At 48.6% G+C, this 21674-nt stretch overlaps 1 protein-coding gene across 5 annotated transcripts in view; it reads right to left on the minus strand.

Annotated features, from left to right (window-relative positions):
* Nucleotides 1-21674, minus strand: part of TMCO1 (transmembrane and coiled-coil domains 1) — a 101478-nt gene that overhangs the window by 23246 nt on the left and 56558 nt on the right. For 3 of the 5 annotated variants that reach the window (XM_060690195.2, XM_060690194.2, XM_087891175.1), the window contains exon 5: nt 20030-20097. In XM_060690195.2, the coding sequence (XP_060546178.1) occupies nt 20030-20097 (68 nt within the window). The other 2 variants (XM_087891173.1, XM_087891174.1) reach the window with 1 other exon arrangement.

Consider the following 21674-nt stretch of genomic DNA (forward strand, 5'->3'; position numbering starts at 1 on the left):
CCGGCTAGCCACGCCCACCCAGTCACATGACCTCCAAGACACGCCCACAAAATAAGGCACGCCCACAGAACCGGTAGTAAAAAAAATTTAGAACCCACCCCTGGTTGGGGGTCACCACAACATGAGGAACTGTATTAAAGGGTCGCGGCATTAGGAAGGTTGAGAACCACTGAGATAGATGGTGAACTCATCAAATTTGCAGAAAAAAGCTAGCAGGAATACCCAACACTCCAGAACAGGGGTTCCCAACCTGTGGACCATAGCTCCCTACCACCAGGCTGCGAGTGGCCGGCTGGTGTGCACGCTTGAACCAGCGTTGCCACAAGCATTGCAGTTGATTGCGGCCCCACTCACATGAGCATCATCGCGGGCAGCCGCGGTCCCATTCACATGAGCATCGTGGGCACTCATTCCTCTCGCACAAGACTCATTGCGGCCGCTTGCTGTCCAATTCATGCGAGCCATGTCACGGGCCCTTGCGGTCCCACTCGCACTCGCCTCGTCACAGGCTTTTGTAGTCCCACTCACATGAGGGTTGTCAAGGGAGGTCACATTCGCGTGAGCCTCATTGCAGGTGCTTGCGGTCCCACTCGCACAAGTGTCACCACTAGCATTGAGGGTAATCGCGACTCCACTTGCACAAACATTGTCGCAGGCAGTTGCGGCCCCATTCGCGCATTGTTGTAGACACTTGTAGTCAGTCCACCTGTCCCTCTCGCACAAGCCTCATCAAGGGCAGTCGCGGTCCCACTTGCATGAACCTCGGTGCAGGTCTCATTTGGGCATTGTCGCACACAGTCACGGTCCCACTCACGCAAACCTCACTGCAGGCAGTTGGGGTCCCACTCGTGTGAGCCTCGTTGTGACCACTTGCAGACTCACTCACGCGAACGTCCTGGCCACATGTACATACACATGTTCCTGCCCCCTCCCAAAATCATCCCCTTTCCCCCCTCCCCTCCCCACTCTGGGCTGCCATCCTGGAAAGGTTGAGGAACTCTGCTCCAGAAGACAAGCTTAAGATACAGATGGAGCTTGACAGACTTGAACATTGGGCTCAATCTAACAAAATGAAATAGTGAAAAAAGTAAGGTTCCACATTTAGGCAAGAAAAACAAAATGCACAGGTACAGTATATGTGGTACCTGACTCAATAGTAGTAACTGTGAGAGGGATCTTGGAGTCCTAGTGGACAATCATTTAAATACGAGCCAGCAGTGTGCTGCAGCTGCCAAAACAGCCAACACAGTTCTAGGCTGCATAAACAGAGGAATAGAATGGGCGTTGACTTACCTGAACGCTTCTTCTCGTTGTTCTGGCTCCAGTGGTCAGGATTGGGTAGTGACACGCTCCAGTTATTGATTGAGTCTGCAAAGCTGAGAAGCTCCTCCCCTTTGTCTTGCCTCCCAGCTTTCTGATGAAAGACAGCAACACAGACAGGCACTTTGAGCTGTAAGATAAAGAAAGAAAGATCCACAGAATCCTCTCCACCAACGAGGGCACCAACAGGGTGGGGCTGACCACTGGAGCCAGAACAACGAGAAGAAGCGTTCAGGTAAGTCAACGCCCATTCTCGTTGATCCTGGCTCCAGTGGTCAGGATTGGGACATACCCAAGCCTAACTTCGTAGAGAGGGACCTGCCCGAGAGGGTGGGGAAGTTCCCAGGTGAACCTGTTGGAGGACCCTGCGCCCGAAGGCCGCCTCGGCCGAGGCAAACCAATCAAGACGATAGTGTCTAATAAAGGGAGTGGGGGACGCCCAGGCGGCGGCCCTGCAGATTTCCTCCAAGGAAGCCTGAGTGGCCCAGGCGACCGAAGTGGCCGCACTACGGGTAGAGTGAGCCGTGATACGGCGAGGGACCGGGATGGAGAGGACCTCGTAAGCCTTTGCGATGGTGGCGCGGATCCAACGACCCAGAGTGGCCGCCGAAATCTTCCTGCCCAAGGAAGATGGCTGAAAGGAAACCAGGAGGGCTTCGGTCTGGCGCAGAGAAGAGGTACGTCGCAGGTAAATGCGGAGGGCCCTTCTGACATCCAGAGTATGCCAAGCCCTTTCAAGGGGATGGGTAGGATGAGGGCAGAAGTCGGGAAGGACTAATTCCAGGGCCCTATGGTAAGGGGAATTGATCTTGGGCAGAAAGGTAGGGTCCAATCTGAGAACCACCCTGTCGGGGTGGAAAATACAAAGGTCCTCTCGGGCTGAGAGGGCCGCCAAGTCCGACACCCTCCTGGCCGATGTGATGGCCAGAAGGAAGGCTACCTTATACGAAAGGAACCGTAATCCTACTTCCCTAAGGGGCTCAAACGGGGCCCTGGTTAGGGCATCCAGGACCCGAGGAAGATCCCAGGTGGGATATCTATGGAGAGGAGCAGGCTGAAGGTTGGAGGCTCCCCTGAGAAATTGCCGAATAAGTGGGCGGGAGGCTAGGGAACCCCGTGAACCACAGCAAAGAATGGAGGAAATTGCCGCTACTTGCCTGCGGAGTGTGTTGGGAGCCAAACCTGAGTCAAGTCGATCCTGAAGATAGATGAGGACCTGCTCCGTGGAGGCCGCCGTAGAGGCGATGGAATGTCTGTCGCACCAAGACGAAAAAGCCCTCCAGGTGGAGTCGTAGATCCGGGTGGTTGAGGGCCTACGAGCTGCCTGGATAGTCGCTACGACACTGGGCGGAAGACAACGGGAACTCAGTAGACGCCGCTCAATCGCCAGGCGGTTAGTTGTAGCCATGCGGTGTCCGGATGAAGAAGAGACTCTTGACGGAGGACGACTCTGTCCGGAGGAAGACGCCATGGAGGCCGAACCGAGAGGGCCATCAGATCCGCGAACCAAGGCCGGCGGGGCCAATGGGGGGCGATGAGCAGCAGTTCCGCCTTCTCCTGTAGCATCTTCCTGATGACTTTGGCAATGACTGGGAGTGGAGGGAAGGCATACAGAAGGCCGGGGGGCCATGCGCTGTGGAGAGCGTCCACTGCCTCCGCTCCTGGCTCCGGAAACCGTGAAAAGAACCTCTGGGTCTGCCGATTGGACTGTGTGGCGAAAAGGTCCAGGACTGGAGACCCCATCAGGGAAGTGATCTCCGCAAAAAGCCGAGGGTCCAGAGACCACTCCCCGGGGTCCACTGTGGCCCTACTCAGCCAATCCGCCTGAGAATTCTGGAGACCGGAGATGTGTGCTGCCTTCAAAGATTTGAGGTGTGTCTCCGCCCAGGAGCCCAGTCTCTCGGCCTCCTCCATGAGGTGTCGAGAGCGGGTCCCTCCTAGGCGGTTTACGTGGGCTTTGGCGGCCACGTTGTCCGTCCTGACGAGGACATGCCTGCCCTGTACCTTGTGGGCAAAGACCCGAAGGGCCAGGTGGATGGCCCGGAGCTCCAACCAGTTTATGTTGTGCTCTAAATCCGCTCGAGTCCAGCGACCTTGAGCAAGGGAAGAGGAAAGGTGGGCCCCCCAGCTGTGAAGGCTGGCGTCTGTAGTCAGGACCAGACACTGCTGTTCCCTGAACTCCCTCCCCTGGAGGAGGGCCCCCGAGTTCCACCAATCGAAGGACCTGAGCACTTTGGGGGGAAGGTGGACAATTCGATGGGAGGACCCCAGCCCCTGTTTCTGGTAAGGGAGGAGGAACCACTGCAGGGGCCTGCAGTGGAGACGGGCCCAGGGAACTATGCCGATGCAAGATACCATCTTTCCCAGGAGTTGGGAGAGGGAGGCCAGGGGAGAGCCCTTCGCTGTCCTCACTGCCCTGACCAGAGACCGCAGGCTGGCCAGGCGATCCCGGGAAAGATAGACCTTGCATTGACCCGTGTCGATAACAGCCCCTAGATGCTGGAGCCGAGTAGTCGGGATTAGATGACTTTTGGCCCGATTTATAGAAAACCCATTGGCCTCCAGAACCCGGATAGTGGTCGTAAGGTCCCGAAGAGCCTGAGGCTCCAAGACTGACTAGACCAGAAGGTCATCCAGGTAGAACTGCATCCGGATGGGAATGGCCCTGAGATGGCCCGCTATGGCGGCCATCAATTTCGTGAATACCCTGGGGGCCGATGAGAGGCCGAATGGGGGAGCCCTGTACTGGCAGTGCTGGTTCGAGAAGCAGAATCGAAGAAACCTGCGGTGGGCCGGGAGGATGGGGACATGGAGATACGCCTCCGTCAGGTCGATTGACGAGAGGTAATCTCCGATCCTGATGCCCTCTAAGATGGTCTGGAGGGACTGCATCTTGAACCGCCAGTAGACGATCCGGCGGTTCAGGGATTTGAGGTCTAAAATCGCCCTCCACCCCCCTGAGGACTTTCGAATAACGAACAAGCGTGAATAGAAGCCTTGTCCATGCTGCCCCTGGGGCACAGGTTCGATGGCCCGAATCTCTAGTAGGTGACGGATGGCAGAAGCCACCAAGAGCCGGGATGGTCGGCTCTGCGAGATGGGACAGCGAAGAAACCTTTCTGGGGGGGAGGAGAGGAATTCGAGAGAGAGGCCAGAACTGATAGTCCGCTTGACCCAGGCGTCCGACGAGGTAGCTGCCCACTGGCTGGCGAAGGACGCCAGGCGGCCTCCAATGGGTAGCTGGGCCAAGCCGTCAGCGAGACCTACGGAACCCCCGCCCCCTTCCCCCACGAAAGGGCCGTCTGGGAGGACCTCTAGGAGGGGGACCTGGACGGTCCTGAGGTCGAAACTGTCTAGGAGTGGGAAACCGTTGACGACGGCTTCCTGAGAAACCCCCCTCAGAAGACCGGAATGGGCGGAAGGAGGATTGGGACCTGAAGTCAGATCGCCGGGACAAGCTAGGCAGGATGCGGCGTTTGTCCTTGGACTCAACCAAGAGGGGATCCAGAGGAGCCCCGAAAAGCTTGGGCCCTTCAAACGGGGAAGAAGCGAGGCGCCATTTAGATTTAGCATCCGCTTGCCACTGGCGGAGCCAGAGCAAGCGTCTAGCAGCTATAGAGGAACCGATGGCCTTGGCAGTGAAGCGAGAAGAATTTAAGGTAGCATCCGCTGAAAAGTCTAGGGCAACAATAACCTTGCTTATGTCTTGGTGAGTCCTTAGGTCGGAGACCGGGAGTCTGGCCTGGAGTTGGCGGAGCCATAAGATAGAGGCTCGGTTAAAAAAGGAGGCGGCCAAGGAAGCCTTGACCGACCAGGCAGTGGCCTGGTGTGATCTAACTAGGGAATGCTCCAGCCGTCTATCCTCCGGGCGTAGACCTTTCTCAGGAAGCCCCGTCAAATTAGCGGGGGCTGACAATTCCGCTACAGGTTGGTCTACTGCAGGGACCTGCAAGAGAGGACGGTTCCGGTGCCAAGTTATAGAGACGTCTGTCATTAGCATTGGGGCTGGGTCCAGAAGCAGGGGCAGCCCATTGACGTTGAAGGACATCCCTAAATATCTTGGGGCCAGGGATTTCCTCAGATTCAATGGCAGGCTCCTCAAAGAGGGGAATGGAAGAGGAAGGGCCTTCCCCCGCATTAACCGATGAGGTATGAGAGGAACCCAAACCTGTGACGGCCTTGGCCTTGTGGAGCAGGGAACGAAAAAGCTGGGGCTTAAAGAGACCCACAAATGCTGGTTGGTCTGGGGCCAGACCTTCGTCATCCGACAAATCCTGGTCCATAGGATCAGGAGCTGCTAAGGATTCCCTGTCCGACTGATCAGGAGAACCTGCCCGGGCTAGAGACTCTGGTCCATGAAGAGCTGCATCGGCAGCAGAGACAATGGAGCCTTCAACATCAACCTGTGAAAGGGAGCGACTGGAGCCCCAAGAGGAGGTTTTCTGCAGCTCCTCCCTAACACCCATTTTGATGGCTTCCCTGATGAAAGAAGCCAAATCAGAGGATATCTGATTGCCTAAGGCTAAGGAAGGGGGGGCCAAAGGAGAGGGGGCCTGTGTAGGATTTTCCTGGGGTTGTGGCTGGACAGGAGAAGCTTCAGGTTGAGCTCCAAATAATGCCACATTGACCGCCCTAGGCCCGACAACTGATGGGGTGTCCCTATCTGGGGACAAGGTAGGGGATGGAACTTGGTCAGAATTATCCCCTTTATCAGGCTGAACCTGGGGATCAGCGTTTGTAGGGCCTGCAGAAACAGGTGGTGGACTTGCAGAATGGACCACACCAGGAGATGGAAGGGGGCTAATGGTGGCTTTCTCCTGCAAGGAGGCTGCCTGGATGGCCTTCTGGATCGCCTTTTCAATAGCCTTATGGCGCTTTAGCTCTTCCCTGGACAAAGCAGAAGATTGGGAAGGCTTAGACCCCTTTGTGGTATGATGGGTCTTTTTGCTTTTCTTAGCAGGAACAGGGTCAGAGGATCCAGGTTCTTCCTGTTGTAATGGTTGTTTGGCCGATCTGGAAGGCCGTTGGGAAGCCATGAGAACTCCTCAATTCCCCTGAGGGTTCAGAGGGGAAGCTGAAAGAAAGGGCAAGGCAGACAGTTAAAGAGGCCTTTCGCTTTACAAGGCCTCTAGTCGCCACGAGGCCTTCCCAAATTGGCTGCCGGTACACTTAAAATGGCCGCCGGACCTGCCCAAAATGGCCACCGGTACACTTAAAATGGCTGCCGGTACACTTAAAATGGCCGCCGGAACATTACAAATGGCCAAGGGAACTAATAATGGCCGCCCAGACTCCTAAGCCAACTCCCCTCTTACTTATATTTGGAATCCGGCGATTGGGAGATGATCAGCAGAGCCGATCCACCCGAGGGGCTGGGGCTGCTGAACGAGGTTCTCCGCTGCTGCGATGAGCCCAGAAGCCGTTCGGAAGGGCTGCGGCTAACAGGGGCCTCTGGCCTCGTGATCTGCCCCCAAAGCGGCTCCGTTGATAAAGATCGCCGCGATCTGCTGGCTATCGGATCCCCGATAGCCTCTCCGACGCCTCTGCCTGGCCAGGCAAGAGGCTAGCCCCTTGTATGCAGCGGTAGAGGGAACGAGCCCTCCACGCTAGGGTGAGGACCAGGCTCAACCAGCCGGGAACCTACAGTCCTCACCAGCCAAATTTGGCCTCCAGCGGTCTCGGATACGAACCCCTTCGCGCTGGGAGCTCTACCAAGATCTTTTGGGAGCTGGAGAATAAATCCTGTGGCAAAAGGGAAAACTTTTGCTCGAGCTAGGCTCAAACGTGCCTTTCTAACCGGATTGAGTCAGAAAGCTGGGAGGCAAGACAAAGGGGAGGAGCTTCTCAGCTTTGCAGACTCAATTAATAACTGGAGCGTGTCACTACCCAATCCTGACCACTGGAGCCAGGATCAACGAGAATCAAGATCATATGAAGTATTAATACCACTTTATAATGCCTTGGCAAGGCCACACTTGGAATACTGCATCCAGTTTTGATCACCACAATGTAAAAAAGATGTTGAGGCTCCAGAAAGAATACATAGAAGAACAACAAAGATGATTAGTGTACTGGAGGCTAAATCATATAAAGAATGGTTGCAAGAATTGGGTATGTCTAGTCTAGTGAAAAGAAGAACATGAGAAGAAAAAGAAGAACAGCCTCCACCTGCTGCTTGGAGGGCCAGCCTGGTGGTCACAGCACTTGGACTCACTTGTGCTGTGCGGGCTGCACAACCAAGAGTGCACCGGCCATGCAGCCACCCACCCACCTCTTCCCACCATCTGTCTTTGCTTGCCCGTAGCCGTGACAGGACAGGCAGCTGCGTGGCCCATCTGGCGGGCCGGATCACATGCTTTTTCCACATGCCTCTGCCTCCACCTGCTGCTTGGAGGGCCGGCCTTGCAGTCACAGTGCTCAGACTCACCTGCTGCCAGAAGCTTTTGGCCTCTGCATGCTCGCCACCTCCTGTGCTGGCCTCACCCCCCACCTTCCCGAGGGCTGACGATCTTAACTGGGGCTTATTTTTTTGGGTAGGGCTCATATTATGAGCATCCTGAAAAATCACGCTAGGGCTTGTTTTCTGGTTGGGTCTTATTTTGGGGGAAACACGGTATATACTTTCAATTCAATGGAAAAACTTACCAACAAATTTAAAGTGCACCTAAGGGATCATCACTTTCAGGACTCAGCTGACGTTTTAATGCAATATCTAGAAGTGATAGCACTTCCATAAATACCACCCAAAATATGGATCAGATATATAGATGACACCTTCACTATAAAAAAGAGCTAATTAGAAAACATACACAAAACCATCAACATTTTCAAAGGAATCCAATTGATCAGGAAAAAAGAAAACAACATCTCACTATCCTTCCTGGACATCCTGATCATCAGAGATTACGATGGCAAACTAGAAACAAAAGTGTGTACTGAAAAACCACACTGCCAATCAAGGGTTCCACTATTAAAGCAATAACCCAACCTTCCACAAGAGAACCATGTAAGAACTGAATTTAGATGAGCAGAAACACAGTGCAGCAATCCTGAACAGCAGAAAAAGTAAATAGAGTATCTGTACAATATCAACAAAATAGTAACTTGGGGGTCCTCTTGGACTCGCACTCCTGTCGAACAGCAAGTAGCAGCCATGGTAATGAGGGTCTTTGCCTAACTTTGTGTTGTGTGCTGGTTACGTCTTTTCCTGGACAGGGAGGCCCTCTGAGACTCATGCTGTCTCAGAACTGCCATCCTTCATTCCAGCCCTGCTTCCCTAGATGCCACGCTGTCATAAATTACAGGGGGAGGAAGCTGGGGGAACAGGGAAACAGAAACTAAGCTTAGAGCCATCCTGAGACATCAGTTCATCATTTCAAGGCTTGGGAAATGAATGAAACACTTAAGAACTAGCCCGCCTTTGCAAGCACAGTTACCAAAACAACTTATTTGAATGTGACTGACAAATGGAAGATAGCAAGGGGATGGAATGAGAAATGAAAAATTAGCTGGGAAGTTTTAATGCAAAACTTCTCAGTGGCTTTGATTTATTGCAACCACTTGGCTTTTAGTAAAAGTATTCTTTTTGCTATAAATGGATTCAAGTCTTGTTTTTCTAGAAGACAAAGCTGGGGAGGGACTGACATTAAGCCAGAACTGCTATTTCAGTCCACCCAGAGGAATCAACTACCGGGGGAACTGCAAACATGTTTATTCCCGAAGGGGAACAAGAGGAGATGGAGACTTGGAAAGAAGCAGCCTCCAGGCCAACAAGCAGACTGGGAAGTAGAGGAGAGAATCCCGAGATGGAAGAAGAAACCGAGAACCCAGGGAAGCAAAAGGGAGCCTGGGGGGCTTAACTCAGAACCCAATTTAAGACTTCAGGAGAGAACCCGATGCCTCCACCTGTGCTGCCCAAGAGGTGGCAAGCACCCTCTCCAGATGGTGCCAGACAGCAAAGGAGACAACGACCCACTAGTAAGTGGCTCTGTGATACTGATGGTAGCCCAAGTAGAATTACTGGTGACTTCCTCAGGGCGCAAGGCACAACGACACCTCTGCTGGACTCTGGGTGTACCAGATGCGTAGTTAGTCCCAGTGTAGTGGAGAAACTTGGCATGCACCTCAGGCAGCTAAAGAACCCTGTAGCATTCTCACAACTAGATGGTACCCTAGCGGGGGGAGCCCCTGCAACTTTCATAATGGAACCAGTGCAGATGAAAATGAGGAGACCTGGGTGCTGGGTCTCACTTGGCTACAAAAGTGGAATACTTCTATTAACTGGAAGAAAAAAAATTAAGTATCTACCGGAAAAACCCAGAGGAGAGTGAATGCGGAACTAGACCACTGCCTGCCATTTGTTAAGAAAGTGAAAGGAGAGGGATGGCATCAGCCAGTGAACCTGAGGAAGTAGCTAACATTATTCTAAAAAAATACTGGGGGCTATAGGAGGTTTTTAGTGAGTGAAAAACTTTCCCACTGTCCCACAGATTGCGCCATCAAAATACTGCCCGGACCCAAATTGCCAAAACCTAAACTTTACTCCATGACACCAGGAGAACTAGAGGAACTCAGAGCCTTAATTGACAAAAATCTTACCTGGGGGTTCATCTAATGGTGAAATCCCACAGGGCAACCTACATATTATTCAGAGAGAAGAAGAATGGCTCTCTAAGATTATGCATGGATTACCATGGGTTAAATGCCATTGGTGTTGAAAAAGTGTAGCCCTTGCCACTTGCCACTGATGAAAGACATGTTGAGCCATTTGGCAAGGGAAAATTTTTCACTAAGTTGGACTTGCTTATTATCGGGTGTGAATCAGGGAGGGAGATGAATGGAAAACTGCTTTCAACTATCCGCTGGGCTGCTTCCAGTTCCGAGTCCTCCTGTTTGGCTTACAAGAAGCACCTGCTTATGCAGGTGCTTCTTGTAACTTTAATGCAAGTTACAAGATTATGCAAAGTTAATGCATTATGCAAAGTTAATGCATAACAGCGCAATTGTATGAGAAGCTCTCAAAATGCTCACAAAACCAGACTACTTAGGATACCACATTTCTCACAAAGGGGTAGAGATGGACCCAGAAAAAGTTCGGGCTGTGCTCGAATGGGAAGCTCTTCACATGAGGAAGCAGCTGCAGTTTTCTTGTCTTCACAAACTTTTACCAGCAATTTATTCTGATGTTCACGCAAGTTGCCCTGCCAATCACCAACTTGCTTTAGACCAAGGAGGGGGGGAGGGACAACCCTGACCAAACCAACCATTAAAAAGCTCCATGGAGTGCCAGATGGCAAATTCAAACAACTGTTCACTACTGAGCCCGTCCTCAAGCACTTTGATCTGAATGAGCACTTTGTCATCCAGGTAGATGCCAGCAATATTGCGGTAGGTACCTTGTCCTTCAAAAGAATTTGTAAAGCTCCCACAACTACTGTCAGCCTCCACTCTTTCAATGCTTGCTTGTCGGCTGCCATGGTAACGGGGGGAGGGAGAGTTAGGAAGTTGTTAGAGTGGGAAGCGTGCTGGAGGATGGGAGGAAATGAGAAACGAAAGTGAATCTTAGCTGCAGTCCTGTGCCTTTGAAGCTGCTATCGCGTCAAAGGTCCTGACATTCCAGATTGATGACACTGACAGATGTGTGATTCCACCTGACCTCTGGAGGACCTTTGGATTGGATGATTTACGCTGGACAGTTGGGAGGGGATGCTTTCTATATGTGATTTTTGCGCCTATTGCCTCAGATCTTGCTTTCCTTGGCTGCATTTAGTTCAATTTTAGTAAAAGTACCTTGAAAATGGAGTCGGGGGCACGCCTGACATTAAGCAAGATTTCACTTTTACAGCCATCCCAGATAACTACTGAGGGGGCTGAAACCAAACGATGTCTGATCAAGACAGTGATCAGGACCAGATGGGAGCTGCTGGCTCTACAATTTCTTCCCTCCACCCGGGGGGCGGGGGGATTAAGAATGGATGGCAAAATTACGACTGGGAGAGGAATCAGAGCGAGCCAGATGGTCAACTGGAGTGGGGAGGCTACTGGATTGGGGAAGGACCCCCCCAAGGAGTAATAAGTGCCAGACCCCGAAAGGGAGAATCGGCATGGATGCAAGAGCAGAAAGAAAGCCTCATGGTCACCCAGGCTATGCAACTTCTCAGAGATGCCGACGACAGCTGCCGGGCCAGGGAAAGGTATGTTTACCCAACTGGAAAGGGAGGAGACCACCCCGGGGAAGTCCCAGAGATGGCTGCTTGTGGGGGAGAAGAAGAGCAAGCTGGGGAAGGAACGTCTCAAGCCTCTGAATCTCAGGCGAGAGATGCGGCAGTCCAGGGGGCTCCAGCATTGCAGGCTCCATCCCAGAGGCGAAGAAAGCCAAAACTTCCCCCTCACCAGACAAGTTCGGAGGAGAACCGAAAACCTTGGGATTTTTTTTAATCCAAGTGTGGAACCACATGTAGGACTGGAGGGAGGACTATCTATCGGATGCAGCACGAGTGAGGTGCGTTACAAATGCCCTAGAGGGAGTGGCAGCTGAATGGATGGTGGGCCTTCATCATAACTCCCCCCTGCTGAGAAATTACAACCTCTTTATGGGAGCCCTCAGAACGTGCTTTGAGGACCCCCTAGCCGAGCGGAAGGTGAGAATCAGAATGAAGGGCATTCACCAGGGCCGAAGATCAGTGGCAGAGTACACTCAAGAGTTCTGCGAACTGGCCCTTTTCATGAGAGGGTGGTCAGAGGTGGCCCTATTAGAAAACTATAAAGATGGATTGAATGAGGACATTTACAAAGATTGCAGAGCACGGGGGGTCCCCGAAGATCTGCAGAGCTGGTATGTAGTAGCAGCAGATGTAGAGATCGACCTGGGATCAGTCATCCTCCTCTTTCCGTAAAGGGGCACCAAAGACAACAGTGGGGAAGACAGAGCCCAAACCCAAGCCAAAATCCTTCGCGTGTTTCAAAGGTGGAAAGGAAGGACACCGAGCGGCTGAGTGTTTCTCCAAACCAGCGCCAAAATCAACCGGCCCTGGAGGGAAGAAGGCTGACAAAGCGCCAGCAAAAGCCCGCGAGCCCGCCCAGAAAGGAGAAGTCGTTGAGTTCGCTCCCCAAAAGCAGGATGAGTTGGGAACTCCAACCATAGCGGACGACAGCGAGACTGACACCAAGTCCAACAACGACCTGGTGAGTCACAATGGGGGTCCCATGATCATCCCTGTAGAATTAAGGGTGCCATCCACTGGGGCTCACGGGCAGATGCCAGCCCTCCTAGACTCTGGATGCACTAGGTGCATAATCAGCCCAAAAGTGGTGGAAAAGATGGGCCTAAGACTAAAAACATTGAGAAGGCCTATCGCTTTCTGTCAGCTAGACAGATCAGTGGCAGGAGGGGGCCCAGCCAGTTTTGTGACTGAACCCATCGAGATGCAGTTGGGGGATCATCTAGAGACTCTTAGTTTCATTGTGGCCCCTGGCATGGAGCGGCCCCTCATACTTGGATTACCTTGGCTCCGTAAATGGAACTCGCGTGTTAATTGGAGGACGCGAGTTTTGCGCATTCGCTCCGAGAAACCAGGAAAAGACAGGAAAGAACCCCTTTTGGAGGATGGAGGGGAATACAAGGAGGCGGAAACAGCAATAGACCACATAGAGGGGGAGGAGAAGATTCCAAAGGAATATTGGGACCTCCGGGAGGTTTTCAGCGAAAAGGCCTCAGATATGTTACCTCCCCATAGACCAACGGACTGTACCATTGAAATACTTCCTGGAGTGAAGCTCGCTAAGCCAAAAATTTACCCCATGACCCCTTGGGAGCTGGGGGAACTATGGAACTTTATTGACAAAAACCTAGAACGGGATTTTATCCAACCAGCCAGGCTGAGGATGGCAGCACCAGTAATGTTCCGGGAGAAGAAAGATGGATCCTTTCGCCTAGATGTCGACTACAAAAATTTGAACACCATTTGCGTAGAAAATGTCTACCCCCTGCCACTTATGAAGGACATGCTGGCCCACCTAGGCAAGGGGAAAATCTTCACCAAGCTTGACTTACGAGAGGCTTACTACAGAGTTCGAATTAAGGAAGGGGATGAGTGGAAAACGGCTTTTAACTGCCCGCTGGGATGTTTCCAGTTAAGGGTGCTCCCTTTCGCACCACAAGGAGCCCCTGCTGTGTTCATGCAATTAATCAACGAAGTACTGCATGAACACTTATACAAGGGGTGCTGGTCTACTTGGATGACATTCTTATCTACACCGAGAACATGGACGACCATGTAAAGTTGGTGAGGACTGTCCTGAAAAAACTCAGTGCTGCTGAACTATATGCCAAACTCTCAAAGTGCGAATTCCACCAAAACAAAATTGACTATCTTGGATACCGCCTCTCGCATGAGGGAATAGAGATGGATCCGGAAAAGGTCCGGGTGGTGTTGGAATGGGCCCCACCACGCACCTGCACACAACTACAGAGCTTCCTGGGATTTGCTAACTTCTATAGACAGTTTATCCCCTCATTCGCCAAAATTGCTCAAGACAAAAGGAGAAGTAAAACCAAAGCCCTCCTGACCCTTCGAATGGACTATGGACTGTCAGGCAGCATTTGAGAAACTAAAATGCTTGTTTGCTGCTGAACCAGTCCTTAAACATCCCAACATGGAAAAAACGTTTGTTGTACAGGCTGATGCCAGTGATGTAGCCGTAGGGAAAGTACTTCTGCAAATGAATGCAGATGGAAAGCTGCAACCCTGTGCTTATGCTTCCCGTAAACTAACGGAGACCGAGAGGAAATGGGCCATATGGGAGAAGGAGGCTTTCGCGGTGCGTTGGACACTGTTAACATGGAGGCAATTTCTTGAAGGGGTTAAGCACCCTTTTGAGGTGTGGACTGACCACAAGAACTTGGAAGCTTTGAAAACGCCACATAAACTATCCCCAAAGCAAGTCTATTGGGCTCAGCATTTCAAATGTTTTAAATTGAGGACCCAGTTTGTGGGGGCAATAAGCTGACTTTTTTTTTTTTTAATTTGATTTATATGCCGCCCTTCTCCGGAGACCCAGGATGGCTTACAGTGTGTTAAGCAATAGCCTTCATACTTTTGTATATTTTATACAAAGTCAGCTTATTGCCCCCACAAACTGGGTCCTCAATTTACCTACCTTAGAAAGGATGGAAAGCTGAGTCAACCTTGAGCCTGGCAAGATTCGAACTTACTTTAATTGCAGACAGCTGGTGTTAAATTACAGTGCCTTGTCTGCAGAGCTATCCAGGCTCCCTGGATAGCTCTATATTTTTGTATAAATATACAAAAGTATGAAGGCTATTGTTTAACCCATTGTAAGCCGCCCTGAGCCTCCGGAGAAGGGTGGCATATAAATCAAATTAAAAAAAATTCCCTGCGCTATCTTCCTGGAGGGAAGAACTTTATGGCAGATGCACTTTCCAGATTGCCGCAATACAACAGTGCTAGAGAGGAAGTGATTCGGCCAATCATCCCCTCAACTCAGCCGGCGGCACCAGTAACTATTCGAGCGCAGGCTAAGGCAGATCCAGCTTTATCGGGCGACTTGTCTCAGTGAATACAAGTTCTAAAGACCGACGAGTGGTTTCAAGCCCACTCGAATGAGTGTACACTGCGCAATGGTCTGGCTTGGGTGGGAGCCAAGTTTTATGTTCCCGCCAGTCTGAGAACAACGATCTTACAGCACGCTCATGATGCCAAAGTTGCTGGGCATTTCGGATTTGTCAAAACTCTACATTTAGTCAAACGACAGTTCTGGTGGTCCGCACTCAAGAAAGACATAGAGGCATAAGTAGCTAGCTGCCCCATGTGTGCCTCAGCCAAGAGACCTCTGGGGAAGCCGCCTGGATTGCTTCAGAGCGTTGCCAGGCCAGATGCCCCTTGGAGACAAATCTCCATGGATTTTATTGTGGAATTGCCCGAAAGTGGGGGGAGCACAGTTATTTGGGTGGTCGCTGATTTGTTTTCCAAACAAGTGCATTTTATCTCATGTCCCAAGATTCCTTCCACTAAAACACTTGCGAAAATGTTTCTCCAACATGTGTACAGGTTACACGGTGTCCCAAAGCGTATAATCTCTGATAGGGGTGTCCAATTTACCTCCCATTTCTGGAAAGAGTTCCTAGCGTTAGTAGGCTCCGCCTAGGGATTAAGCTCCGCCCACCATCCTCAGACAAATGGGGCTTCTGAAAGAACCAATTCCGTACTGAAACAGTATTTGAGGTGTTATGTCAATTATCAGCAAGATAACTGGGCAGAGTTATTGCCATTCACAGAGGTGGCCTATAATAACTCCATACATAGCAACACTAGGTTCACCCCTTTCAAGGTGGCCTCTGGCCAAGACTTTGTGCCAATTCCAGAACACCCCTCTCTGATTGATTGGATCGAACAGCTATGAGACACATGGGCAGTAACTTGTAAGGCACTCGATGAAGCGCATCGAGCTCATAAGGCCCAGGCCAATAAAAAAAGGGGTCAGGCACAAGATTATAAAGTTGGTGACATGGTTTACCTTTCCACCAAATACTTGCAAACTAAAACCGAATTTGATTAATTTACTACAAGATTCAAAACTCCCTCACACTCTTTAACTCCCCTTTTAAAGATTATTCATCAGCCTTCCTTTTATAAATTCTCTTATCACATTTCACATTTGTTACTAAGATCCTTTCCATACCTTCTTATCAATAAGACATTTTACAAAATACAAGTTTCAACGCATTTTTTTAAAAAAAACTATCCATTAAGTTTTAAGTTAACCATTTTAATACTTTAATAAATTTTAAAAAGCTATCCAATTTTAATTAAGCCTTTTTACTTCAATGAAACAATAAACTTTTCAGATTTATTACTAAAACCCTCCTCAAAAGTAATTAATTTCCTCTTATCACATTTCACAATTGTTGCTAGGATCCTTTCCCTACCTTCTTATCAATAAGACATTCTTCAAAATATAAGTTTCAAAACTTTTTTTTTTTAAAAAAACTATCCATTAACTTTTAAGTTAACCATTTTAATACTTCAATAAGTTTCAAAAAGCTATCCAATTCTAATTAAGCCTTTTTACTTCAATAAAACAATAATTACTAAAATCCTTCTCAAAAGAAATTAATCTTCCATTCTTCCTATATTTTTTCCAGTCCTTCTTCTTCAGTAATACTTTCTTCTTCAGCATTGTTCGTCCCCCTGCTTTTATTTTCGAAAATTTTTGAATTTTGATTTGAGGTTGATGTATCTTGAAAATTCATTCTCTTCTTGGACTTATTTCCTCTGGTTTGAAACCCCCATTTTGATTCTTCCTGCTTATATAATCAATCAGTTCATTCCTCTGTCTGTAAGACTAGGAATTGTCACGATAAAATTTTTCGGTTTGCAGTAAAGAGTCTACTTGTTGTTTTTCAATTAGTTGCGTGGAAGCCTCTGCCAAAACCTATGTTTCCGCTGTACCAACTTCCATCTCAATCCTGACAGCCGCTTTTTTATCCTCCAAAGTCACATTATTCTGGTTAGTTTCATCATCTTTTCCAGCCAGAAAATCATTGTTATTCTCCAAGTTGTTTTTGAAAAATTCTATCAATTGATTCCAAGAAAGCAGAAGTAAAAGAATTTAAAAGTTCTTGAAAAACCTTTACAGTCACAACTTGTGAGTTTGCTGACTCACCAGACAATGATCCTCCAGCCCTAATGTCAGCCATATTTCAATCTTCATTTTATATTTATTCAGCTATCAGGTCAATAAGTCCAGCTATTTTCCGCACAATTTAGAAATGTAAATTAGGTGAAGTCAATACCATAGTATTTTCCATCCCGCTTCCACTTTAAATCTTTTTCTTGATGTGTAATCCAGTAGCTTTAACAATGTTACAAGCGTTAACAATCACTTTCACTAGTAAGTTTCGATTTCACGCCCTCAGGCGCCATTTTTTCTTTTTTAAACGGAGTTAAAGATCAGTACTTACGTTTTTTGTTCTCCTGATTTGCTCTGCCAGTATCCAAAGTCCAAATTTCTTATAATCCTTAAAATTGTGTTGCTGGTATGGTCGCGACGCCTCGGTCTGCATAAAGCAGACTCATCCCGGATCCGGAGCAACTGAAGGGCTTTCAGGGAGCTCTCACCCTGCAAACCCCAGGCTTAAAAAGAAAAACCTGGGGGTCTAGGGGAGCTCTACCCAGACCCTTCTGCTCTTCTCTCTCCCTTTTTCCCTGGGGGAGAGTTTCGAGCTACTAGACAGCTGATTTTTGCTGTTCTAGCGGCAAGCGGAATCACGGGGCTGGAGCTCCTTAAGGAGCGTCCATCAGCGATCGCGGAGCCACAGGAAGTCTAGGAGAACAGCACTTTGAGGTCAAGGAAATCTTGGATTCCAGGAAGCATCGTGGTATTTGGTGGCCTGGAAACATTTCCCATTGTCAAAGGCTGAATGGGTAAGTAAAAAGGATGTTCGAGCGCCGAAGAAAGTACAAATGTTTCATACCAAATATCCTGATAAACCCTAATCTTTACTCTATGTACATATTGTATATTGATCTCCCTTTTATCTTTTCCAGGAATAATGTCTTTTTTGAAGGGGGCCCGAATATCAGCCTCCGCTCTTTCAATGCTTGCTTGTCGGCTGCCATGGTAACGGGGGGAGGGGGGAGTTAGGAAGTTGTTAGAGTGGGAAGCGTGCTGGAGGATGGGAGGAAATGAGAAACGAAAGCAAATCTTAGCTGCAGTCCTGTGCCTTTGAAGCTGCTATCGAGTCAATGGTCCTGACATTCCAGTTTGATGACACTGACAGACGTGTGATTCCACCTGACCTCTGGAGGACCTTTGGATTGGATGATTTACGCTGGACAGTTGGGAGGGGATGCTTTCTATATGTGATTTTCACGCCTACTGCCTCAGATCTTTCTTTCCTTGGCTGCATTCAGTTCAATTTTAGTAAAAGTACCTTTATCTATGAAAATGGAGTCGGGGTCATTCTTTCCTGAAATCTGAAAGGAGGCATGCCTGACAACTACGTGCCTACACCTCTAGAAAAATCTCCGAAGCCAAGCACAGGTGGGCAGTCTGGGAAAATGAAGCCTATGCAGTGCAATGGGTGCACCTCAGTTGGAGACATTTTGTTTATTTATTTATTTATTTATTTATTATTTCTATTTCTATACCGCCCTTCTCCCGAAGGACTCAGGGCGGTGTACAGCCTATTTAAAAACACAGAAACAAAACAACAATTAAAATTTAAAATCATTAAATAATTAGGCTCCAATTAAAATCCCAGAAATTTAAAATACCCCAATTTAAAACGTTATGTTAATAGCCCGGCCTGGCGGAACAACAGGGTCTTAAGAGCACAGCGAAACACCCGGAGGTCGGAGATCTTACGTATTTCCGGGGGCAGTTCATTCCACAGGGCTGGGGCTCCCACAGAGAAGGCCCTCCCCCTGGGTGTCGCCAGCCGACATAACTTGGCCGATGGCACCCTGAGGAGACCCTCTCTGTGGGAGCGGACTGGTCGGTGGGAGGCTATTGGTGGCAGAAGTCGGTTTCGAAGGTACCCGGGTCCTATGCCATGGAGCGCTTTAAAGGTGGTAACCAACACCTTGAATCGCACCCGGAAGACCACTGGGAGCCAGTGCAGCTCGCGCAGGAGGGGTGTCACGTGGGCGCAACGAGTTGCACCCATAACCACCCGTGCGGCCGCATTCTGGACCAGTTGGAGCCTCCGAATGCTCTTCAAGGGGAGCCCCATGTAGAGAGCATTACAGTAGTCCAACCGGGAGGTGACAAGGGCATGAGTGACCGTGCGCAAGGCGTCCCGATCCAGAAAGGGCTGCAACTGGCGAATCAGGCGAACCTGATAAAAGGCCCCCCTGGCCACGGCCGTCATGTGCTCTTCTAAAGACAGCCGTGCGTCCAGGAGGACACCCAGATTGCGAGCCCTCTCTGTGGGGGGCAAAGATTCACCCCCAATAGTCAGCGATGGCACCTGCTGACTATATCGGGGCGCCGGAAGCCACAGCCACTCGGTCTTGGAGGGGTTGAGTCTGAGCCTGTTCCTCCCCATCCAGGCCCGCACGGCCTCCAGGCAGCGGGACATCACATCAAGGGCATCGTTGGGGTGGTCTGGAGTGGAGATGTACAGCTGCGTATCGTGTTATGACCCAGGGTTGGCGCACAAGCAACATATGCTAGGCGAAAGCTTGTCAGCCTTTATTCAACCACCATCCCGCAAAATCCTCACAATCCAGCAATTCCCAGTCCATTCTCCAAAGTTTCTGCCCACAGGGCACACCTACAATCCAAGAGCAGGCTCAAACTCACACGCCTGCAGACGCTTCATGCAAGTTCCTGGCAGTTGGAAGTCCACCAACATCAAGGCAAAAAATCAAACCTCAGTCAACAACAGCAAGGATTCTTGCTGTTGGCCATCAATAGACATATAGACATTAATGATATGTATATACTGTGCAAAAGATATAATCAAGCCAAAAGGGGAACAAAAAGACCAAAACTTCCAAGACCAACCCCACCAACACTGACAGGGCAAGCCACTAGAATATAAAATGAAAGCAAATCCAACTTCCTATTAGCACTGATGTTAACTAATGAAATGTCTGCAAGAAAGCAACTAAGCTCAGAAAGTACCAAGAGTCCCTCATTTTTAAAGTAATTTTAAGTAAAAACAGTACCAATAATCACCTACATGGAATTAAACATTCCCATCAGAGCAGTGAAACAGAAACCAATGGCAAACATGGACTTCATGCGAACCTGCAATAAAAAAAGTGAAAACATTACTATTTGATAAATAAGAATCCAAAGTACGAAAGAGAGGCTGAGGGAAGAAAGGGATTTACAAAGCAATCTGGTAGGCCTCACCTCTTAGCCTTCTGGAGGGTTAAAACCTGGCTTTTCACTAGGCAGTGTGATAAAAGTAGTAGAGTCTGCAGATAAATGTTAGGGCACCCTGAAAAGTTAATTGAGGAGTTGGTTTTTTAAAGGGGGGGGGGTGTATGGTTTTTATAGTTTTATTGTTGTAAGCCTCCCAGAGTTGTTTTAAGATGGGTAGCCATACAAATCTTTTAAAATAAACATAAATACCAGAGTTAATGTTAAAATTACCTGGCACCAAAGAATATATCATAGCAACCATATATCTGTGTATTTTATGCTCATTCAGGTAATTTAGTCTCAAGTCATTTATGGCTTTTAAAGTCAATCCCACTGCATTAAATCAGGTCATGAAACAATCTGCCATCATACGATCATATCATCCAATCCCAGACAATTGTCTTGCTGCCCTATTTTGTCTAATTGAAGTTTCTCTTCTATTTAAAAAGTAATAATCTAAAGAAGGATTATACTGTCTAGATAGTACGGTATTGAGGGTAGGTTGTTTTTCAACTAATACTATAATAATGATCTATCCAGGATACTTAAAAATTTTGGAACTGAGCACAGGATTGTTTCCAGTCCTGGCTTGGGAACTGGCCAGGGTGGATAAAAATCAATGATTTTTTTTAAAAAATCAAAAAAAAATAGATTTTTTTATTTAAATCGGATTTTATTTAAATCGGATTTTTTTGATTTTTATCGAATTTATTTTAATAAAAAACTTTTGGGGTAAAAATCTATCGTAAGATAGTTTTCTATTTAAGATACATAAATAATTTAGTTTATTCAGCATGAAATGGAGCTTAGTTATGTAGCATGAGGCTGTATATTCTGCAACACTGGGACTATCGGTGACTCAACAGTAGGTCAAAGGAGTAGCAGAGATGACAGTTGCTCTTTAAAAATTATTATTTAAATCGAGTTGATTTAAATCAAGCCTTTTTACTAGTGATTTAAACCATGATTTAAATTGTGATTTAAATCAACTCGATTTAAATCAAATCCACCCTGGAACTGGCAATATCAAAGGCTTTGTGAACCTCAAATGTTTACTGGCTTCCAGTTTTTAAAAAGAATAGATTAAAAGTCAGAAAAGTCAGAATAGTTAAATCTCATTAGGAATGTGTTTCCAAATAAAATCTGATGATTCCACCTGGAGAGATTTGGATATTTGAGTTAAGCTGAACCACAAAAGCAGAAAGTCCAGTATAACAGATTTGGAGTGGCTACTGTATTTAGAACATCAAGTGCAATTCTTTTTTCAGTGTAGGATCCAAAGTAAAACACTCCAGAAAGAGTAGCCTTCTCCATTGAGAGTGGAGACAGCAGCCAGTGTGGGTACTACTCATCCAATCAGATTGAAGGACTGAGTCAGCCAACAACTTTAAGTCCCGCCCTTGTTGCCGGGCAGACCCAGCTTTGGCTCAGTCCTTCAGTTGGACTGGCGTGTGGGT

This window comes from Pantherophis guttatus, chromosome 3, assembly GCF_059756535.1.
Source record: "Pantherophis guttatus breed Tessera chromosome 3, ASM5975653v1, whole genome shotgun sequence".
Classification (NCBI taxonomy): Eukaryota; Metazoa; Chordata; class Lepidosauria; order Squamata; family Colubridae; genus Pantherophis; species Pantherophis guttatus.